At 40.1% G+C, this 22,690-nt stretch overlaps 1 protein-coding gene across 1 annotated transcript in view; it reads left to right on the plus strand.

The window, feature by feature from the left end:
* The window catches only part of NEO1 (neogenin 1), a 284,110-nt gene that overhangs the window by 126,090 nt on the left and 135,330 nt on the right, over positions 1-22,690 (plus strand). Inside the window, exons 7-8 of the mRNA XM_036736497.1 lie at positions 11,161-11,315; positions 13,306-13,426. Of these exons, the coding sequence (XP_036592392.1) occupies positions 11,161-11,315; positions 13,306-13,426 (276 nt within the window). The remainder of the gene's footprint in view (positions 1-11,160; positions 11,316-13,305; positions 13,427-22,690) is intronic.

The following is a 22,690-nucleotide window of genomic DNA, read 5'->3' on the forward strand; positions in this document are numbered from 1 at the left end:
CACAGCCTGGTCCCCACCTACTTTTTTGTACCTTCCAGTCTGATGACACATTAATCCCCTTCAGGTGCACTGTGGTCTGGCCAAGTTGACCATTTTCATCTTCCTCATATACAACACACCTTCATTTCCATATGCTTGTACTGTCTATACCTCATGCCTAGAATTGACTTCTGCCTCTTCAAATCCCTAATTTCCTTCTGTGCTCAGCTCAAGTACTACCTGTGACTTAGTAGATAGAGGCCTGAACTGGGAGTCAAGAAGACCTGAGTTCAAATTCTGCCTCAGACTTGCATGTTTGCATGATTCTGAACTGATCACCTCTTGGGCCTCATTTTCTTCTTCTGTAAAATAAAGAGGGGTTGGACTTGATAACTTCTAAGGTTCTTTCCAGCTCTAAATGTATGGTCCTGTGATTCCTCTCCTTTGATGTTGGTAATATTAACATAAATGGAAAAATTGGGAGAAGGGACAGGTTTAGGGGGAAAGTTGAGTTGCCAGCAGAGCATCGAGGGTGAAATGTTCAGCCAGAACCTAGAGGAGAAGTGGCAGTTGGAGTGACTTGTAAGTCTTCTGTATTAGTGTGATAACAGAGGCCATGAAATGGAAAGGAGATCGTGGAGGGGAGAGGGTGTCGAGAGAGGAGAGAAGGGAGTGAGGACAGAGTCTTAGGAAACAGAAGGAGAAAACAATCTGGTCAAGGGAATCAAGAAGAGGCAGAGAGGAGAGAAGGCAGTGTCCCAGAAGCCAAGGGAAGAAAGCGGCAGTGAAGAGATGATTGCCAGTGTAGAGAGCAGTCAGTGTGGATAAGCTTGTGCCAAGTTTAATATGTGGTGAGCACTGTGCTAAGCCTGGAGGGTACAAAGAAAAGCAGCAGGCTGCCCTTGTTCTCAAGGACCTCATCCCCTGAAGGGGGAGACAATGTGAAAACAACTGTGAATAAGTAGATATATGCTGGATAAATTAGAGAAAAAATAAGAGGGTCAAGAAAGAGTTTTCACAGAAGCTAAAATTTACCTGGGACTTGAAGAAAGCCAGGAGGTGGAGATGATGAAGGAAGAACATTCCAGCATGGTACCACCCAGTGTCTAGAGAAAAAAGCAAAGTCAATGTCCCTGGATCTCAGAGCCCATGTTGGGGAGTAAAGTTCAAGAATACTGAAGAGGTAGCAATGGCCATGTTGAAGGACTGAGGATCTCATGTTGTATTCTGGAGGTGATGGGGAGCCTCTGAACTTGATTGAATAGGAGGAGTTGCATGTTCAGATCTGTGCTTTAGAAAGATTGATCTGACTGCTGATTGTAGGTTAGACTGGGGAAAGAGACAGGCGGGGAGACCACCTAGCAGACAATTGTCACAGTTCAGGCATGAGGTGATAAGAACCTCACACCCCTGGAGTGGAGAGAAAGGAGTATATATTATGAAGATAAAATCAGCAGAACTTGACAATAGATTGGATATGGGAGGGGAGAGGAAATGAGAAGTTGAGGATGACAACTAGATTGGGAACCTGGGTGACTGGGAGGATTGTTGTACGCTTGCCAAGAATAGGGAACAAAGTTCAGAATTTAGATTGGAAGATAGTGAGTTCAATTTTGGACATAGTTAATATTTAAGGAGTTATTTTCTTCAGTGAATTTTTGTACCTTCTTTTCCATTTGGCTTATTCTGCATTTAAAAGGATTCAGCATAGAGGGGGCAGAGCCAAGATGGCGCAGGAACTTGCATGAGCTCCATACCAGGCCCCTCCAAAAACCTATAAAAAGTGGCTCTGAACAAATTTTAGGACTGTAGAACCCACAAAATAGAAGAGAGAGGCAGGGATCCAGCCCAGGACAACCTGGATGGTTTCTGGGTGAGGTCTGTCCTGCATGGAGCTGGGAGCGGAGGGGAGCAGAGCTCAGCGTGGGCTGCGGCAGGACCAACCAGACCAGGAGCCGGGCAGAACAAGCCCTAGTGCCCTGAATCAGTGAGCTGCGGCAGTTACCAGATTTCTCAACCCACAAACACCAAAGACAACAGAGAAGGTTAGTGGGAAAAGCTGCGGGGACAGAGTGGAAGGAGTTCACAGTTCAGCCACTGCCCCAGGGGCTGTGGAGGTGGTGCAGCTACAGAACTACAGCTGCAGTTGCTTCCTGCCCCAGGCCCACCTGGTGGGAGGAATTAAGTGGTAGATCTGAGCAGGAGTGCAGAGCCAGCTTAGATCTGAGTTTGTCTGGGTTGGCGGTTCTTGGGGAAGGAGGAGTGCTGGTGTGGCAGAGCCGGCTGTATAGAAATAGCTCTGAAAACAATAGCGCATCCCCTCAAGCTTGGAACAAAGTACTCTCTACTCTTCAAGCAGTCATACCCTGACGAAAAACTCAAGAGTCAAGTAAGTTGGCTGGGAATATGCCCAGGCAGCGAAAACACACTCAGATTCAGTCTCAGACTTTGGCATCTTTCTTTGGTGACAAAGAAGACCAAAACATACAGCCAGAAGAAGTCAACAAAGTCAAAGAGCCTGCATCAAAAGCCTCCAAGAAAAACATCAACTGGCCTCAAGCCATGGAAGAGCTCAAAAAGGATTTGGAAAAGCAACTTAGAGAAGTAGAGGAAAAATTGGGAAGAGAAATGAGAATGATGCGAGAAAACCATGAAAAACATATCAATGACTTGCTAAAGGAGAACCAAAAAATACTGGAAAAAATACTGAAGAAAACAACTTAAAAAATAGACTAACTCAAATGGCAAAAGAGCTCCAAAAAGCCAATGAGCAGAAGAATGCCTTGAAAGGCAGAATTAGCCAAAAGGAAAAGGAGGTCCAAAAGACCACTGAAGAAAATACTACCTTAAAAATTAGATTGGAGCAAGTGGAAGCTAGTGACTTGATGAGAAATCAAGATGTTATCAAACAGAACCAAAGGAATGAAAAAGTGGAAGACAATGTGAAATATCTCATTGGAAAAACCACTGACCTGGAAAATAGATCCAGGAGAGATAATTTAAAAATTATTGGACTACCTGAAAGCCATGATCAAAAAAAGAGCCTAGATATCATCTTTCAAGAAATTATCAAGGACAACTGCCCTGATATTCTAGAGCCAGAGGGTAAAATAGAAATTGAAAGAATCCACCAATCACCTCCTCAAAAAGATCCCAAAAAGACAACTCCTAGCAATATTGTTGCCAAATTCCAGAGCTTCCAGATCAAGGAGAAAATACTGCAAGCAGCCAGAAAGAAACAGTTTGGGTATTGTGGAAACACAATCAGAATAACAGAGGATCTAGCAGCTTCTACCTTAAGGAATTGAAGGGCTTAGAATACGATATTCTGGAGGTCAATGGAGCTAGGATTAAAACCAAGAATCACCTACCCAGCAAAGCTGAGTGTGATGCTCCAAGGCAAAATATGGATTTTCAACAAAATAGAGGACTTTCAAGCTTTCTCAGTGAAAAGACCAGAGCTGAATAGAAAATTTGACTTTCAAACACAAGAATCAAGAGAAGCATGAAAAGGTAAACAAGAAAGAGAAATCCCAAGGGACTTACTAAAGTTGAACTGTTTTGTTTACATTCCTACTTGGAAAGATGATGTGTATGATTCATGAGACCTCAGTACTAGAGTAGCTGAAAGGAATATGCATATATATGTATGCATGTATATATGTATGTGTACTATGTGTGTGTATATGTGTAGATATGTGTATATATGTGTATGTATGTGTGTACATATATGTGTGTGTATGTATATATGGACAGAAGGCCCAGGGTGAGTTGAATATGAAGGGATGATATCTAAAAAAAATAAAATCAATTTAAGGGGTAAGAGAGGAATATATTGAGACAGGGAGAAAGGGAGAGATAGAATGGGGTAAATTGTCTCGCATAAAAGTGGCAAGAAAAGGCAGTTCTGTAGGAAGAGAAGAGAAAGCAGGTGAGGGGGGAATAAGTGAATGTTGCTCTCATGGGATTTGACCTGAGGAGGGAATACCATACACACTCAATTGGGTATCTTACCCCACAGGAAAGAAGGAGGAAGAAGATAAAAAAGGGAGTATGATAGAAGAGGGGGCAGATGGGGGAGGAGGTAATCAAAAACAAACCCTTTTGAAAAGGAAGAGGGTCAAGGGAGAAAATTCAATAAAGGGGAATAGGTTAGGAAGGAGCAAAACATAGTTAGTCTTTCACAACATGAGTATTGTGAAAGGGTTTTACGTAATGATACGCATGTGGCCTATGCTGAATTGCTGGCCTTCTTAGGGAGGGTGGGTGGGGAGGGAAGAAAGGGAGAGAATTTGGAACTCAAAATTTTAAAAACAAATGTTCAAAAACAAACAAAAGTTTTTGCATGCAACTAGGAAATAAGATACATAGGCAATGGGGTGTAGAAATTTATCTTGCCCTACAAGAAAGGAAGGGAAAAGGGGATGAGAGGGGAGTGGAGTGACAGAAGGGAGGGCTGACTGGGGAACGGGGCAACCAGAATATATGCCATCTTGGAGTGGGTGGGAGGGTAGAAATGGGGAGAAAATTTGTAATTCAAACTCTTGTGAAAATTAATGCTGAAAACTAAATATATTAAATAAACTTAAAAAAAAAAGAAAAAAAAGAAAAAAGAAAAGAATTCTTTTATGTGAATTTTTGTGCCTCTTTTACCATTAAGCCAATTCTATTTTTAAAGGTGTTTTTTTCTTTAGTTATTTTTTTGTGCCTCTTTCACCAAAGCTATTAATTCTTTTTTCACAGTTTTCTTGCATCACCATTCATTTCTTTTTCCAATTTTTCCTCTGTCACCCATATCTGTTTCTTTAACTCTTCTAGTAATTCTTGTTGGGCTTGTGTCCAGTTAGGATTTTTCTTTGAGGCTTTGGTTGTAGTTATTTTCTTGTCATTGTCTTCTGAATTTATGTCTTGGTCTTCTGTGACACTCTAGTAGTTTTTTACAGCCAAGTTCTTTTTTGGCTGTCGTTTTCTCATTTTCCCAGCCTATTTCTTTACTTCGAACTTTATGTTAAGGTTGGGCTTTTTTCTCTTGGGGTGAGGAAATACTGTCCCAAATTACAGGCATTTTTGTGCTGCTGTTTTCACAGCTAATTTGGAGGGTCTGCAAGTTTTCAATGCTTCTCAGGAGGTGTGATCTGGTTCACTGTTCTCCTGGTCCATGCTTTGGTCCCTGCTTCCAGGTGCACCTCCCTGCCTTGGAACTATGGCCTCAAACTGCATATGAGCAATGCAACAGGGTACTGTACCCAGTTTCAGCTCAGGACCCTGCATAATCTCTTTCTGATCAGTTGATCAACTTCATTACCTTCTCTGGGCTGTGGGTCCCTAAAGCTACTGCTGCTGTTGCCACTGTTGTTGCCACCTCCCAGGGCCATCTCTGGTGCTGCCACTGCATGTGTTCTGGGCTGGCTCTCACCCTGGTATGACAGACTTCTTCTGCTAACCTCCTAAGTTATATTGGATTCGAAAAATGTCTCACCCTGATCTTTTGTTGGCTCTGCTGCTCCAAAATTTGATTTAGGGCATTATTTTAAAGTAATTTGAAGGGGAATATTGGGAGAAGTAAGCTGGGTTGCTGCCTCTGCTCCATCATTTTGACTTCGCTGTCCCTAGTCATTATTGAGAGAAAACCGAGACACTGTGAGGATATTAGATTTACTAGGATTTATCATGATTCGTCAATTATTAACAGAACTAGAACTATTTCCTAGATCTCAGAATAGTTTTTCATACCTAATATCTTGAGTATTAATGAATATGTGTTTATTTGCTCATTAAACCATTTCTGGTAGTTGGATCAAACACATTTGGTATCCTCTAGGGAAACAGATGAGTGGTGGCAAAGGCTGTAGGAAGGAGGAAAAGTAGTCCTGGGGCCCCTTAGCTTGCAAGCAGGGTGTCACTGATTAGCTTGCAAGCAGGGTGTCACTGGGGAGCAGTGAGCCTACACTTTCCTGAGGAGAAGTTATTTGATTAGCTTAATGGCATTTTGTTACAGTTTGAAAAGAAGCAGAAGAATTATTGGTTTGGTCTTTAGTTTGTTGTTGCTTTATAAATTTGGCTAATTAGAGTCACCCTTGTGGCATTAGATTGGGTACCTATAAGACTGGGGTGTAGTTGAAACCCAAATTTTCTTGTATCTTTTAACTGACCCCAAAATAAAAGCATATTGACATGTTTTGTCAAGGGATGACATCACAGTTTGTTATTTTTTTGCACAATTTACTGAGTCTCTCTCAGGAGTTACAAACTGAGAGTTTGATGGCCAAAGGGGTGAAATGGTGGTGTTATGAATTAATTTTCTACCAGCAATTTCAAATTGAGAACAGAAAAAAAAAACTGGACCAAGCCAAGTTTACACTTAAAAAAAATCTATGCTGGGGAATCAGTTTTCAAAATACGGAAATATACAGAGAAGTTTTTAAAAATTAGCAATGGTATTATTATTCCTCAAAAGGCAATTGAGAGGGGGCAGCTAGGGGGCGCAGTGAGTAGAGCACTGGCCCCGGGGTCGGGAGGACCTGAGTTCAAATTAGGCCTCAGACGCTTGACGTACTTACTAGCTCTGTGACATTGGGCAAGTCACTTCAACCCAATTGCCCTGCTTTCCCCCCTCAAAAAAAAAGGCAATTGAGAGGGCATCATTAACCAACAAAAGGAATCATTTTCCAATTTTTTTATTGTGCAAATTTATTGTTTACTTGTCTTAGCATTTTTCTTTTTAAAGTTTGAGGTCCAAATTTTCTCCCGTCCTCCCACCTCCTGCCACAGCCACTGAGAAAGCAAGCAATATATCAGTTATATATGTGATATCATTCAAAACATACTTCTGTATTAGCCATATTTCAAAAAAAAGCAAGTGAAATAAAGTGAGAAAATTATTCTTCACTTTCATCATGAGTCCTTTGGAATTGTCTTGAATCATCGTCTTGATCAGAGTAGACAAGTGTTTCACAGTTGGTTATCATTACAATGTTGCTGTTACCGTGCACAGTGATCTGCTTCTTTTCACTTCACTTTACGTGGGTTCGTAATAGGTATTGCTGTGTTTTTCTGAGGCCTTATTTTAAGTAGATTGGAGGGGAATATTTAAAGAGTTCAGCTGGGTTTCTGCCCCTAATCTGCCATCTTCAAAAACAGGCATTTTTAAGAGTCCTTGAATTAGCCTGATAGTGTTTTAGGTTGTACCATAGTAGCTGACTATAGCCTGAAAAGAAACAGTGAATTACTGTATTGGCTTAGAGTACAGTTTTTCTAAGAGCTTTTTTTTTAAACCCTCCAGTTGTCAGTATTACTATTGGTATTATACGAGCTTAACATGTACATAAAAGAAACTGTTTTGGAGAGCTTTTAAAGCTTTATTTTGCTGCAATATAAGCAAGATGAACTCATAACCCCGAGAATAATGGATAGAAATTGTCCTCTGCTATCAGTCTCAAGCAAGTCATGAAACATAAAGATACAAATTCACCAGAGGTGTTCATTACTTTGATGCAGAGTCTACATAGAAGAATTCTTTAGAGGGAATTTGTTGAGGACATGCTGATTACATCAAACACCAGAATACTACAGCACCTCCTCAATGATTCGTGACCATTCAACAGCGATTGATCTTCTGATCTATCACAGAAAACCAAAGAGATGAATAATGTATATTGACCAGATGATGTTTTGCAATCGATCAGTGGATTCTTTCAATAACTGCCCATTGAATTTATTTATGCAAATGTCATCAGATGAATCTCTTTTGAAGTGAAAAGTTTTTGTAATAAAACTTTAAAAAATCTTTTAGACATTTTTTTCAGCAGCTATTCTTTGAATGAATAAGTTTAAGAGAAAGAAAAGACCAGGCTGCCTTGTATTTGGGAAATTGTGCAGTGCCTTCAGTTATTCCAGGCTGCTTCTGCACACAAATACTCGTCTTTTTAACATTAGTATTCCCCCATTAATGCCATTTGTGTGGAAATCATGGAATGCTACAATCTCTAAGGAATCAAAATTATGTATCATGCAAAAGACAAAGAAGATATCATAGACTTACATAGGTTTCAGTGGATAGAAAATGGTAGTCAGCATACAAGTAGCATAAAAAGAACATAAAAGAAATACAAGATCAAAAAGGAATACGGACTGATGATATAGTGAGAAAAAACAATAGTGCGTGGACAGCCCGAGTACTGCCCTTGTGTCCTTTAACAACAACTGGGGAACGTTTCTGTGATAAGTCCTCTTTGGAGCTTCAATGGAAGGATGTGGGCAAGAATCACAGGATGAGAAGGTATGTCAGGCTTGAGATCATTGGTTGGATCACTAACAATCATGGAATCCCTGCTACACTGAATGAAGTTTAAGAATTGGTTTATCTTTCAAAGACATGGTGGGAGGATCCCAGTAAGAATTTTGGCATGAGTTTTCTCAGACAAACATTGACTACTGTCTTTGTTCTCTACAATTGGGTTAAGTGCTAAGACCATTATTATGGGTTCAAACTCAGAATGTCCCACTTGATTCTTGTTCCAGGGCCACAGGACTATAGCCCTGACCAAATAACATACTAAGTAGAGTATGTAAATAATGTTTTGTTTGAATTTGAACGACAATGTTAGTTATGGATTTCCTTCTTTAGCAAGTGCCCCAAATTCTTTAAAAGAATTTTACTTTAAGATGCACTACAGTTAACAGGTGACGCCAGACACTCATTCAGTCTCTCAACTTTCTGTTTCTCCATCTATAAAATGAGGCTAATACAAACAGGCATTCACCCAGTCCTTGGGTTTGCAGGGTGCTCTATGTAGGTGCCCTCATTTGATCCTCACAACAACTTAGTGAGGTCAGGACTGTTATTAGCCCCTTTTTACAGATGAGGAAACTGAGGCCGTGCAAAGTTAAGAGACTTGCCCAGGGTCACACACCCAGAAAACACCTAGCCTTCAAGGATCTGGAGCAAGATTAGAAATAAATTTTCCAGATTCCAAATCCAGCACTTTCTTTACTGTGCAGCCTCCAAATGATAAGCTCCAACATCATAGAAGAGCAGGGAGGAGATACCTTCTGTAGCAGTGGAAAAGGGACTAGTTCATGCCCAAATAAGGGATAGAGAGGAGCAGAGGCTGTAAAATGGATGTCTCTTCACCTCTGGTGCACTTAGCACAGTGCCTGGTGCATAGTAAGCACTGTCTAAATGCTAGCAATTAGGATTCTCTCTGAGCTCAACTGCTAACTCTCTAGGCTTCTTTCTTCACCATCACCCAGCAGCCGTTTCACCTTGGAATGGTCTGAGGATATGAACAGGCATTTCTCAAAAGAAGAAAATCACACTATCAGCAGCCCTAAGAGAAGTGCAAATTAAAAAACTGAGGTTCTACCTCAGATTAGCAAAGAAGACAGAAAAGGAAAATGACAGATGTTACATCATCCTACCATTCTGGAAGGCAGTTTGGAACTCTACTCAGATTGTCATCACACTGCATCTCCCCTTTCAGCAGTGTCACCACTCCTTGGCATAGATCCCGAGGAGATCAAGTAAAGAAGGACTGTGGTGTGGGAGACAGAGGAGGGGATTGGCAGTCAGGGGACTTCCAATTTAAATCCTGCTGCTACCAAATACCATCCTGTGACTTTGGGTAAATCACTTTGTTTCTCTAGATGGTGTAAAATTCTTTCCATCTCTAAATATGGTCTTGTGATTACATGTACAAAAACATTCATAACTGTACTTTTTATGGTAGTGATGATGATGATTATGGTCAGCATTTTTATAGTACCTACTCTGTGCTAGGCACTGTGCCAAGTGCTTTTAAGAAATGTCTCTCAGCTGAGGAATAGCTAAACAAATTATGGTAAATGGATATAATGGAATATTATTGTGATAAAAGAAATGGCAAAAGGAAAGGGTTTGGAGAAATCTGGGAAGACTTGTGTGAACTGAGTAGTTCTAGGAGAGTAATTTATACAATAGCTATTATATAGTAGAGAAAAATGACTTCGAAAGACTTAAAAATGTTGAACTGTGCAATGACTGGTCACTCTTCCAGAGGATTGATGAGGGAGTAAGCTTTCTACTTTTTAATACAGAGAAAATGGACTCAAGATGCAGCCTGACACATGCATTTTCAGACGTGACCAATGTATGGATTTGTCTTATTTGAAGGGAAACATTTTTGATTGTTTTTTCCCTTGTAAAAGAGAGGATAATTATGCTCAAAAAAAAGAAAGAAAGAAAAGAGTAAATGAAGCATTTTTAAACATATATGGAAGAGGATAAAAGGTAGTTCAGAAGGAAAAAGACAAGCCTGTCAGCTTTAAAACTAGCAGGGTGAATTTATGATGTCCTTTGGAAAAAGTAAGACCTACATATTATATTTTCACAAAAGGCTCTGTTAGCTGTCAGGAGTTATCTAGAAGGGACATCCAGGTAGGAAGAAAGATCTCTTAATGGCACTAAGCTTCCGTGGTGTTATTTATCAAAGGCTTCTTGTCTACCACCTGTTTGTGTAGTCTGTCCGATATTCCTTCATACCATGTAACCATCTTGTTGCCAAAAATGTGAAATTGTTTGAGGTGAAAAAATGAGGCTACTTTAATTTCCATTTTAGTATTACAAGCTTTGGGAAGCTAGGGGGCACAGTGCATAGAGCTGAGTTCAAATCTGGTCTCAGATACTTACTAGCTGCGTGACCCTGGGCAAGTCACTTAACCCTTTTTGCCTCAGCTTCCTCATCTCTGAAATGAGCTGGAGAAGGAGATGGGAAACCGCTCCAGTACATCTTCCAAGAAAACCCCAAATGGGTCATTAAGAGTTGGACGTGACTGAAACGACTGAACAACAACAGCGACAATAATATTCCTTAGAATTGCCAAAGCATTTAAAACATTTCTGTTGTTTTATTTTCTCAGTCTAGTGATTTTATCTGTGAACGTGTGGAAAAAGACTGGCAAGTCAAAGTTAGTTTTCTAATTGCACCAAATAATTCATTTTATTTGCATTATTAATTCTCAACATCTGTTCCTTGCTTTTGGTTTGTGGCCAGTTTATCATCTCATCAACTCGCTTCAGGAATCCTCCAGTGTAGAGTGAAAGAGTAGATATGGAAATTCCCAGTTTCTAAACAGTAGACTTAATTCTCAACATTTGTCTCTTTTGGGTTATATTAATTTCTTCTTTTCCTTTTTCTTTCAAAGCCTCACCAGAATTCCTGAAGAAGCCTGCTAATATCTATGCACATGAATCCATGGATATTGTGTTTGAATGTGAAGTGACTGGGAAACCCATGCCAACTGTGAAATGGGTCAAAAATGGTGACATGGTTATCCCAAGTGATTACTTTAAGATTGTAGTAAGTATTATTTCAGAGACTGTTTCCAACTCTCCATTGTACACACATGAAGACTATTTCTAGCTTGAGTCATTCACTTATAGCTAAAGACTTAGAAATGTTTACATAAAATCTTACTGCCAGGCACTGAGCTAATCACTCCAGATACTAGTTAGCCAGCCAGTCTCTACTCTCAGGGTGCTTACATTCTAATGGCAAGGAGCTGGCCAGGAAGTGGCCCGGAGGTCTGGGCCCCAGCAAGACAAGGACCAAGGACACTGAAGCTGGAGTGCAGGTGTTATTAACAGGAAGGATTTCAGGGGTGGTCCAAGTAGAGTCCCTAGAGGAGCTAAATGATTTGCTCAGAGACATGAAGCTAATCAGTGGCCAGTACATGCTCCAAGCTCAGCTGGCCAGCATTCTCTCTCTGTGTGATGCTGTACTACCTCCGCTTCAGTAGAGCATCAAACTTCCTTGGCCTTTGACTCTCCAGTCAGAGGGTCGACGTTTGATCCATTCCATAGCACAGTCTGCTCCTTGTAGTCCACATGTTTGAGTGGGGTGAAAATTACAACTTTATGGCCTGAGGCAAAGTATTTCACTTTTCTAGCCCTTAGTTTTCTCATCTGTTTAGATGATGAGGCTGGACTACATGACCTCCAAGATCCCTTTCATCTCATCATCTATTGGAAAGTACTTTGTAAAACAAGAATGCATTGTACAAATGTAAAATGTTAGCATCTTTGTTCCATTGACACAGAAGCCACTTACTAGACCCCAAAAGGAGCTCTCAGATATTAGTTGAAGACAACATACTGCAATGGGTTCAGATCCCAGTTCTGCCTTTTAAAAGTCCTATGCCTTTGGTCAATTTGCTTTAGCTTTCTGAGCCTCAGTGTATTGATTTATGTCATTTATTGTATGCCTTTCCTGCTATTTTTATGTTTTCTCTTGTTTAAACATACATTAAATTCTTTAAGGAGAGAGGTAGGCTAACGTTCTCAATTCCATTTTAGTTTTCATCCCAAGTCTTTCAAAATGGTACATATCTCAGAAATCTGTGTTCATATCTTACAATATTGGCATGAATGATGTGCTCAGTAAACCTTAGAACACCATATAAACATACAGTGGTGTCATTAACATCATCATTATTGTACCACACAGATGTACTGTCCCCAACAGGCCCAGTTTTAGGGGATAGAAGTTCAAAACAAAACATGAGTGGACTTTGTTTTCACCAAAGGTCACATGGCCCTGGCTTCTTCCTATAACCCTGGTCATATTTCTTGGTTTTCCCAATGTACCAGAACTCTTTAAGCCATAGCACTGAAGAACAATACAGTACCTTAATGCATGTAAAAAGCATCTACATAAATACTTAGTGATAATTTGAAATCTGAATTAGGCCATTAAAGGTTTAGTGTTTGGACATTGCTTTTTTTTGTAATCACATACCTAATTGTGCCTCACAGGCTGTATCCTGAACTGATGTGTGTGAAGTACACAACAGACATGTTATAGAAAGGCATATCCTGAAAAATTGAACTAAGTGGAAATCCATCTGTCAGGGCTGAATTAGCATCTCATTCTTTCCTCTCTTTCTTTATTGGATGGCTGTAGTGACATTTTTGCCTGCTAATCACCACATGCCACAGTATTCTGATGTGTGGGAGTTATTTTCAGTTTTAAAGTGAGTGTCTCAGAAAAGTATTTTGATTTTGCTAATATATAATTTTGAGGTCAGATCACCAATGATATTAAATATCACCATATGATACCGATACCTGTTTTGTTAGAGACAAAACTATAAACAAGAGTATTCCTTGAGTGCATCCCAGGAAAGATTCAGAGCTTAGAGGCAGATCCATGTTACAAATATTGTGGGTGCTTTTTGGCAGATGTGGGTTTTAAAAGATATTCCATAATATGAAATTTAAATGACCTTTTGTTTATACCTATATTGATGTTCAGTAATTAAATCAAAACTATTTTTATTCTTATTTCTCAGAAGGAACATAACCTTCAGGTTTTGGGTCTGGTGAAATCAGATGAAGGATTTTATCAGTGCATTGCAGAGAATGATGTTGGAAATTCGCAGGCTGGAGCCCAGCTAATAATCCTTGACCATGGTAAGAAGGAATGGGGGTGATGGGATAAAGTATTTTAGGTTTTGAAGAGCTTCTTCTTCAGGCAGTGTTATGAAAACCCCACGTGATAGTAATATCTTCATAATGACTTGTTGCATTAAGAACCTCTCTTTGTAACCAGGGATGGGATGCCTTAAAGAAGGTTTAAGATAAAATTTCCTTATTGAAATGTATAGCTTAAAATGACCAAGCCACAAAGGGTTTTGGAGTCCTACTTTTTAAATAAAATTTCAGTTAAAATCTGAAAGGGAATTGCAAGTAAGAAGAGAAGAAAAGAGCCATATATGTTTCTGGCTTTATATTGCATTAATTTAAAAATTAGAATTCCGTTCATGGAGCTAAAGGATTAAGAATTGGAGGGAGATTTGGGCCTAGAGAAGTTAGGGTGGGAGCCACAAGGGGGCCCTGGAGTGCCTGGAGCCCTGTGCCTGGGATTAGGAAGACCTCCAGCTGTGTGATCTTGGGCAAGTTACTTGATTTCTTTTTGCCTCAGTTTCCTCAGTTGTAAAGTGAGAATAATAATACTAGCACCCAACTCCCAGGGTTGTTATGAAGTTCAAATGAGATAATGACTATAAAGTGCTTAATATAGTTTCTAACACATAGTAAGCACTTCATAGATGTCAGCTAGGTCATATAGCAGTTTGCAGAGGAGGAATTCCAGTTCAAGTCTTTCAATTTACAATCCTGTACTCTTACTACTATTCAGTGCTACCTTCTTTCCTATCAAGATTGAATTCCAAAGTATAATCTATACTTTACAACAAATTAGATCCCCCCCCCCTTTTTCAGGTTTTGTTTTGTCTTTTTTTTTTTCAGTAAAAGAAATAAGGCATTCATTTTTTTTTCAGTTACAGGAACTAATGATGAATTTTTAAAATTTTATCCTTGAAATCTGATGGACATTTGATAGCTGGAATAGATAAGAGACAAACTTAGGTAGTTATTTTGGATAGGTGCTTCATTGACAGATGTCTAGACTTTCAAGAAAGCCCTTTGTCCAGAACCTCCCACAGTATATTCCTTTTTGTAGTTATCATTTACAATGTGATTGAGAAAACATTAGATTGGAGTAGGGGAACCCACTTAGTTTACCTGTTTTTTATTCATTTTACTTCTTCGTATTGATCTTGTTACCATTATTAAAATTCTCTCATGCTTTAATTAATAGTTTCAAAATAGATGTAGGTTAAACTGAGAAGTGGTGAAAATAGATCTCTCTGGGATAACTGTTAACTGGGCTTACCTAGCAGGGCACAAGTTTTCCAGACTGGAACTAAGAGTGTGTCACTTGACTTATTAGAGGCCTTTTCATTCTTTTATGATTTCACAGAATTCAAGTATATGAATAGTTCATTAAAGGTCACAAAAAGATATGTTCACCTTTTCCATATAGATCAGTGTAAAAAGCATGATCATTAAAATGCTTTATTAACTAAACAGAAAAGAGAAATGTAGTTCTGCTTTCTAATGACAGTGATTTTTCAGAGAGATAGATAGCTTAGCTTTTTGGAATAATCCATAGACAAGTGTGTTTCATTTCTTTTTTGTAGGATTGCCAACAATGTCTTCCTCCAACTTCACAAATACTTATTTGTCCTAGAAAATTTTATAGCCCAAAATATTAATTATGTGTCTGATCTGTAAATGCTTACTCAGTAAAGGTGCTAAATGGATTAGAAGAGCGGGTGGGCAGGGGATAGAATATTTAGAAAAGTCATATACACGCATAATTCACCATCATTAGCATCATTTGTAATTTTGTGATCCTATGTATGTTATCCTATGCAGGTCCAGAACATAAAACAGGTTGAGAACCCCTTTGTTTGGAGGTTATGTATTGTAATCCATTGTAAAGTAGTTAAGGGTCTGGACACAGTAAATAAAGGACCCAAACTCTCAGTATTGGAAGAAGCTCCCTGAGAATCTATTCCTCTCTATACCTGAGGGGGAATCCTCCCAAATTATACCTAATACTCTGGCTGTCTTGCTTCCATTTTGAGACCTGTCTCACAAGGCATCTTGGTGTACTTTTGTGTAGCTCTGTTTGTCGAAGCAATTTTTCCTGAAATGAAACTCATCTAACCTGTATTAACTTCTCCTCATTGTTCCCACTTCTGCCTTCTGGACGCAAAGGAAACAATTTGACTCCTTCTTCCATACAGTTCTTATGGCCTCATTGGTCTGATCTCCAGACTGAACATGCCATGTTGCTTCATTTGCTCCTCTTATCAAATGGTTTTGAATCCTGGCATCATTTTGGTCACCCTCCTCTGGATACACTCTGGCTTGTCAAGCTAGTTCCTAAAACAGGACATTCAGAATGGAACGTAGTCCTCCAGATGTTGTCTGACCAAAGCAGTGAACAGAGAGATGATCCATGCAGTTCAACAGTAGATGATGAGGGTAACATGCAACAGAAAACCAGTTTGGACCTTGAGAAGCTTACTTTCTGCTGAGTGTATTATGGGATGGGTTATATATGGACATTTAATAAATGCTTGAAAGATTGGAAGGTTATTTTAAGAAGTAGAGAACTCTACCAAATTGCAGAATCTTGGAAGTCTTCATGGACGTGTTGGTACCTGAGCCAGGCCTTGAAAGAAGGTGAAGACTCTAACAGCAGAAATGAGAAGGCAGTAAAATGCAAGTTCAGGAAGCAATCAGAAACACTGATTTAGCTGGAAGGGAGACTGCATGGAAGGGAGTGGTGTGAATAAGGCTGAAAAGTACATAGGAAGCAGGTTGTGGAGGGCCTCAAGTGACTGGCTGAGAGGTTTGTTTTTTTCTCCCAGAGCCAATAGAGAGTCCCTGAATATTTTGTTAATGAAGCTTTGAACTAAAGTAGAGGTGGAAAGGAAAGGAATAAGGTATGGGGGGCTGGAAAGCAGGGACTTGCGTGAGCTCCCCTCCCAGGTCCCTCCAAACACCTATAAAAATTGCTCTGAACAAATTCTAGAACTACAGAACCCACGAAATAGCAGAGGGAAGGAGGGCTTCAGCCTAGGACAGCCTGGATGGTCACAGGGTAAGGTCTATAGCACAGCGTGAGCCACACCTGGACCAACCAGACCAGGAGCCAGGGGGAACAGGCCCTAGTGCCCTGAATCAGTGAGCTGTGGCAGTTACCAGACTTCTTAACCCACAAACACCAAAGACAACAGAGAATGTTAGTGGGAAAAGCTGCTGGGACAGAGTGAAAGGAGTTTGCAGTTCAGCCACCATCCTGGGGGCAGTGGAGGTGGTGCAGCTTTGAGGCTGTTTACAGAGCTACAGCTGCAGTTGCTTCTGGCCCCAGGCCCACCTGGTGGGAGGAATTAAGTGGTGGATCTGAGCAGGAGTGCAGAGCTAGTTTAGATCTGAGTCTGTCCGGGTTGGTGGTTCTTGGGGGAGGAGTAGCACTGGTGTGGCAGACTTTGCCGTGCAGAAATAGCTCTGAAAATAACAGCACAGCCCATCAAGTTTGGGACAAAGTACTCTATACTCTATAAGCAGTTATACCCCAACAAAAAACTCAAGGGCCAAGTAAGTTGGCTGGGAACATGGCCAGGCAGCGAAAATGGACTCAGATTCAGACTCAGACTTTGGAATCTTTCTTTGGTGACAAAGAAGACCAAAACATACAGCCAGAAGAATTCAACAAAGTCAAAAAGCCTACATCAAAAGCCTCCAAGAAAAACATGAACTGGTCTCAGGCCATGGAAGAGCTCAGAAAAGGATTTGGAAAAGCAAGTTACAGAAGTAGAGGACAAATTGGGAAGAGAAATGAGAATGCGAGAAAACCATGAAAAACAAGTCAATGACTGGCAAAAGGAGACCCAAAAAAATGCTGAAGAAAAAATACCTTAAAAAATAGACTAACTCAAATGGCAAAAGCGCTCCAAAAAGCCAATGAGGAGAAGAATGCCTTGAAAGGCAGAATTAGCCAAATGGAAAAGGAGGTCCAAAAGACCACTGAAGAAAATACTACCTTAAAAATTAGATTAGAGTAAGTGGAAGCTAGTGACATTATGAGAAATCAAGATATTATCAAACAGAACCAAAGGAATGAAAAAGTGGAAGACAATGTGAAATATCTCATTGGAAAAACCACTGACCTGGAAAATAGATCCAGGAGAGATAATTTAAAAATTATTGGACTACCTAAAAGCCATGATCAAAAAAAAGAGCGTAAATATCATCTTTCAAGAATTTATCAAGAAGAACTACCCTGATATTCTAGAGCCACAAGGCAAAATAGAAATTGAAAGAATCCACCAATCGCCTCGTCAAAAAGGTCCCAAAAAGACAACTCCTAGGAATATTGTTGCCAAATTTCCAGAGCTTCCAGATCAAGGAGAAACTACTGTAAGCAGCCAGAAAGAAACAATTTGAGCATTGTGGAAACATAATTAGGATAACACAAGATCTAGCAGATTCTACCTTAAGGGGTAGAAGGGCTTGGAATATGATATTCTGGAGGTCAATGGAGTTAGGATTAAAACTAAGAATCACCTACCCAGCAAAACTGAGTATGATGCTCCAAGGCAAAATATGGACTTTCAATAAAATAGAGGACTTTCAAGCTTTCTCAGTGAAAAGACCAGAGCTGAATAGAAAATTTGACTTTTGGAGGACTTCCGGGGGCGGAGCCAAGATGGCGGCTGGAAAGCAGTGAGATCCCCTCCGAGTCCCTCCAAAAACCTATAAAAAATGACTCTGAACCAATTCTAGAACTGCAGAACCCACAAAACAGCAGAGGGAAGCAGGGCTTCAGCCCAGGACAGCCTGGATGGTCTCTAGGTGAGGTATATCGCACACGGAGCTGGGAGCGGAGCAGAGCAGAGCCCAGTGTGAGCTGCTCGGACAAACCAGACCAGGAGCCGGGCAGAACGGGCCCTAGCGCCATGAATCAGAGAGCTGCAGCAGTTACCAGACTTCTCAACCCACAAACACCAAAGACAGCGGAGAAGGTTAGTGGGAAAAGCTGCAGGAGTTCACAATTCCCCACCCCCCCCCACCCCACCCCCCCACCCCACCCCCCCCCCCCCCCCCCGGGGCAGTGGAGGTTGGGCAGCTACAGCTGCTGTTGCTTCTGGCCCCAGGCCCACCTGGTGGGAGAAATTAAGTGGCAGACCAGAGCAGGAGTGCACAGCCTGCTGAAGATCTGAGCCCAGTCCAGGTTGGGGGTTCTTGGGGAAGGAGGAGAGCTGGTGTGGCAGAGCTGGCACATCCCCCCCCCCCCCAAATGTGGAACATAGAACTCTTTAGTCTACAAGCAGTCATACCCTGCTGAAAAACTCAAGGGTCAAGTTAGCTGGTTGGGAATATGGCCAGGCAGCAAAAACACACCCAGATTCAGTCTCAGACTTTCGATTCTTTCTTTGGTGCCAAAGAAGACCAAAACATACAGCCTAAAGAAGTCAACAAAGTGCAAGAGCCTACACCAAAAGCCTCCAAGAAAAACATGAACTGGTCCCAGGCCATGGAAGAGCTCAAAAAGGATTTGGAAAAGCAAGTTACAGAAGTAGAGGAAAAATTGGGAAGAGAAATGAGAAGTATGCGAGAAAACCATGAAAAACAAGTCAATGACCTGCTAAAGGAGACCCAAAAAAATACTGAAAAATACACTGAAGAAAACAACACCTTAAAAAATAGATTAACTCAAATGGCAAAAGAGCTCTAAAAAGCCAATGAGCAGAAGAATGCCTTGAAAGGCAGAATTAGCCAAATGGAAAAGGAGGTCCAAAAGACCACGGAAGAAAATACTACCTTAAAAATTAGATTGGAGCAAGTGGAAGCTAGTGACTTGATGAGAAATCAAGATATTATCAAACAGAACCAAAGGAATGAAAAAATGGAAGACAATGTCAAATATCTCATTGGAAAAACCACTGATTTGGAAAATAGATCCAGGAGAGATAATTTAAAAATTATTGGACTACCTGAAAGCCATGATCAAAAAAAGAGCCTAGATATCATCTTTCAAGAAATTATCAAGGACAACTGCCCTGATATTCTAGAGCCACAGGGCAAAATAGAAATTAAAAGAATCCACCAATCGCCTCCTCAAATAGATCCCAAAAAGAAATCTCCTAGGAATATTGTCGCCAAATTCCAGAGCTCCCAGATCAAGGAGAAGATACTGCAAGCAGCCAGAAAGAAACAATTTGAGTATTGTGGAAACACAGTCAGGATGACCCAAGATCTGGCAGCTTCTACATTAAGAGATCGAAGGGCTTGGAATACGACATTCCGGAGGTCAATGGATCTAGGATTAAAACCTAGAATCACCTACCCAGGAAAACTGAGTATCATGCTCCAAGACAAAATATGGATTTTCAATAAAATAGAGGACTTTCAAGCTTTCTCAGTGAAAAGACCAGAGCTGAATAGAAAATTTGACTTTCAAACACAAGAATCAAGAGAAGCATGAAAAGGTAAACAAGAAAGAGAAATCCTAAGGGACTTACTAAAGTTGAGCTGTTTTGTTTACATTCCTGCATAGAAAGGGATTCATGAGACCTCAATATCATAGTAGCTGAAAGGAATATGCATATGCATATATATATATGTGTGTGTATATATATATATATATATATATATATAAGTGAATGTGCATGTATGTATATATGTATGTGTATATATATATGTATATATATATATATATATATATACAGAGAGAGAGGGAGAGAGAGAGAGAGAGAACACAGGGTGAGTTGAAGATAAAGGGAAGATATCTAAAAGAAATAAAATCAAATTAAGGGATGAGAGAGGAATATATTGAGAGAGGGAGATAGGGAGAGATAGAATGGGGTGGAGTATCTCCCATAAAGGTGGCAAGACGAAGCAGTTCTGTTGGAGGAGGGGAGAGGGCAGGTGAGGGGGGAATGAGTGAATCTTGCTCTCATCGAATTTGGCCTGAGGAGGGAATGCCATACATACTCAATTGGGTATCTTACCCCACAGGAAAGAAGAAGGAAGAAGATTTAAAAAAGGGGTGTATGATGGAGGGGAGGGCAGATAGGGGTGGAGGTAATCAAAAACAAACACTTTGGAAAGGGGACAGGGTCAAGGGAGAAAATTCAATAAAGGGGGATGGGTTGAGAAGGAGTAAAATATAGTTAGTCTTCACAACATGAGTATTGTGGAAGGGTTATACATAATGATACACATGTGGCCTATGTTGAATTGCTTGACTTCATAGGGAGGGTGGGTGGGAAGGGAAGAGGGGAGAGAATTTGGAACTCAAAGTTTTGAAAACAGATGTTCAAAAACAAAAAAAAAAGTTTTTGCACACAACTTGAAAATAAGATACACAGGCAATGAGGTGTAGAAATTTATCTTGCCCTACAAGAAAGGAAGGGAAAAGGGGATGGGAAGGGAGTAGGGTGACAGAAGGGAGGGCTGAATGAGGAACAGGGCAACCAGAATATACGTCATCTTGGAGTGGGGGGGAGGGTAGAAATGGGGAGAAAATTTGTAATTCAAACTCTTGTGAAAATCGATGCTGAAAACTAAATATTTTAAATAAATAAATTTAAAAAAAGAAAAAAAAAGAAAATTTGACTTTCAAGCACAAGAATCAAGAGAAGCATGAAAGGTAAACAAGAAAGAGAAATCATAAGGGACTTACTAAAGTTGAACTGTTTTGTTTACATTCCTACAAAGAAAGATGATGTGTATAATTCATGAGACCTCAGTATTAGGGTAGCTGAAGGGAATATACATATACACACACACACACACACACACACACACTTACACACACACACATACATATATATGTATGTATGTATATATGTACATACACACATACATACATATATATGTACGTGTATATATATATGTACGTGTATATGTGTGTGTATATATAGGCAGAGGGCACAGGGTGAGTTGCATATGAAGGGATGATGTCTAAAAAAATAAAATCAAATTAATAATAAGAGAGGAATAGATTGAGAAAGGGAGAGATAGAATGGGGTAAATTATCTCTCATAAAAGTGGCAAGAAAAAGCAGTTCTGTAGGAAGGGAAGAGGGCTCGTGTGAGGGGGAATGAGTGAATCTTGCTCTCATCGGATTTGACCTGAGGAGGCAATAACATACACACTCAACTGGGTATCTTACCCCACAGGAAAGAAGGAGGAAAGAGATTAAAAAGGGAGAATGATAGAAGGGAGGGCAGATGGGGGAGGAGATAATCAAAAACAAACACTTTCAAAAAGGAACAGGGTAGAGGGAGAAATTGAATAAAGGGGAATAGGATAGGAAGGAGCAAAATGTAATTAGTCTTCCACAACATGAGTATTGTGGATGGGTTTGACATAATGATACTCATGTGGCCTGTGTTGAATTGCTTGCCTTCTTAGGGAGGGTGGGTGGGGAGGGAAGAGGGGAGAGCATTTGGAACTCAAAGATTTCAACACAGATGTTCAAAAAAAAGTTGTTGAATGCAACTAGGAAATAATATATACAGGCAATGGGGCATAGAAATTTGTCTTGCCCTACAAGAAAGTAAATGAGAAGGGGATGGGGGGGTAGTGGGGTGACAGAAGGGAGGGCTGACTCGGGAATGGGGAAACCAGAATACATGCCATCTTGGAATGGGGGAGGAGGGTAGAAATGGGGAGAAAATTTGTAATTGAAACTCTTGTGAAAATCAATGCTGAAAACTAAAAATATTAAATAAATTAAATAATTAAAAAAAAGAAAATTATAAAAAAATAAAGTTATAAAAACCAAATTTGTATGAATGTACAGGATTCCTAAGAATCTGAGTTTGCTGTTAGCAAGAGCAGATTCCTTAGCATGCTAATAAATCTCTTTACTTAAAAAAAAAGAATAAGGTATGGGATTTGGAGCCTGGTGTTCAAAGCAGGGAAAGGAGAAATCAAAGGTCATTCTCATGTTCTAGGTCTACAGTGACTCTGGAGAGGAGTAATATCATTGATAGTAATAGGGACTAGTTTTTGGAAGAAGACAGTGAACTCAGTCTGGGATCTTTTCACTTGAGATAGCAGTCATTTTGAAAGGTAGAACTAGGTTATGTGGAAACAAAGCTCAGTGGGCGGTCACTTAATAAGAAGCAGACTGATGGGGAAAGGGAAGAGAATGTCTCACAAATAGCTGAAATAAAAAGAGCTAACCTTAAGGAAAGTAGGTCAATTGAGTCAAAGAAACAGCTCCCTGGAACTCTCTTCATTTTGGTACCTTAATAACCTCTAGGCTTCCTCAGTTTTGAAATCTGGCAACTTGCTCTTCCACTT

This window comes from Trichosurus vulpecula, chromosome 8 (genome assembly GCF_011100635.1).
Source record: "Trichosurus vulpecula isolate mTriVul1 chromosome 8, mTriVul1.pri, whole genome shotgun sequence".
Taxonomy (NCBI): Eukaryota; Metazoa; Chordata; class Mammalia; order Diprotodontia; family Phalangeridae; genus Trichosurus; species Trichosurus vulpecula.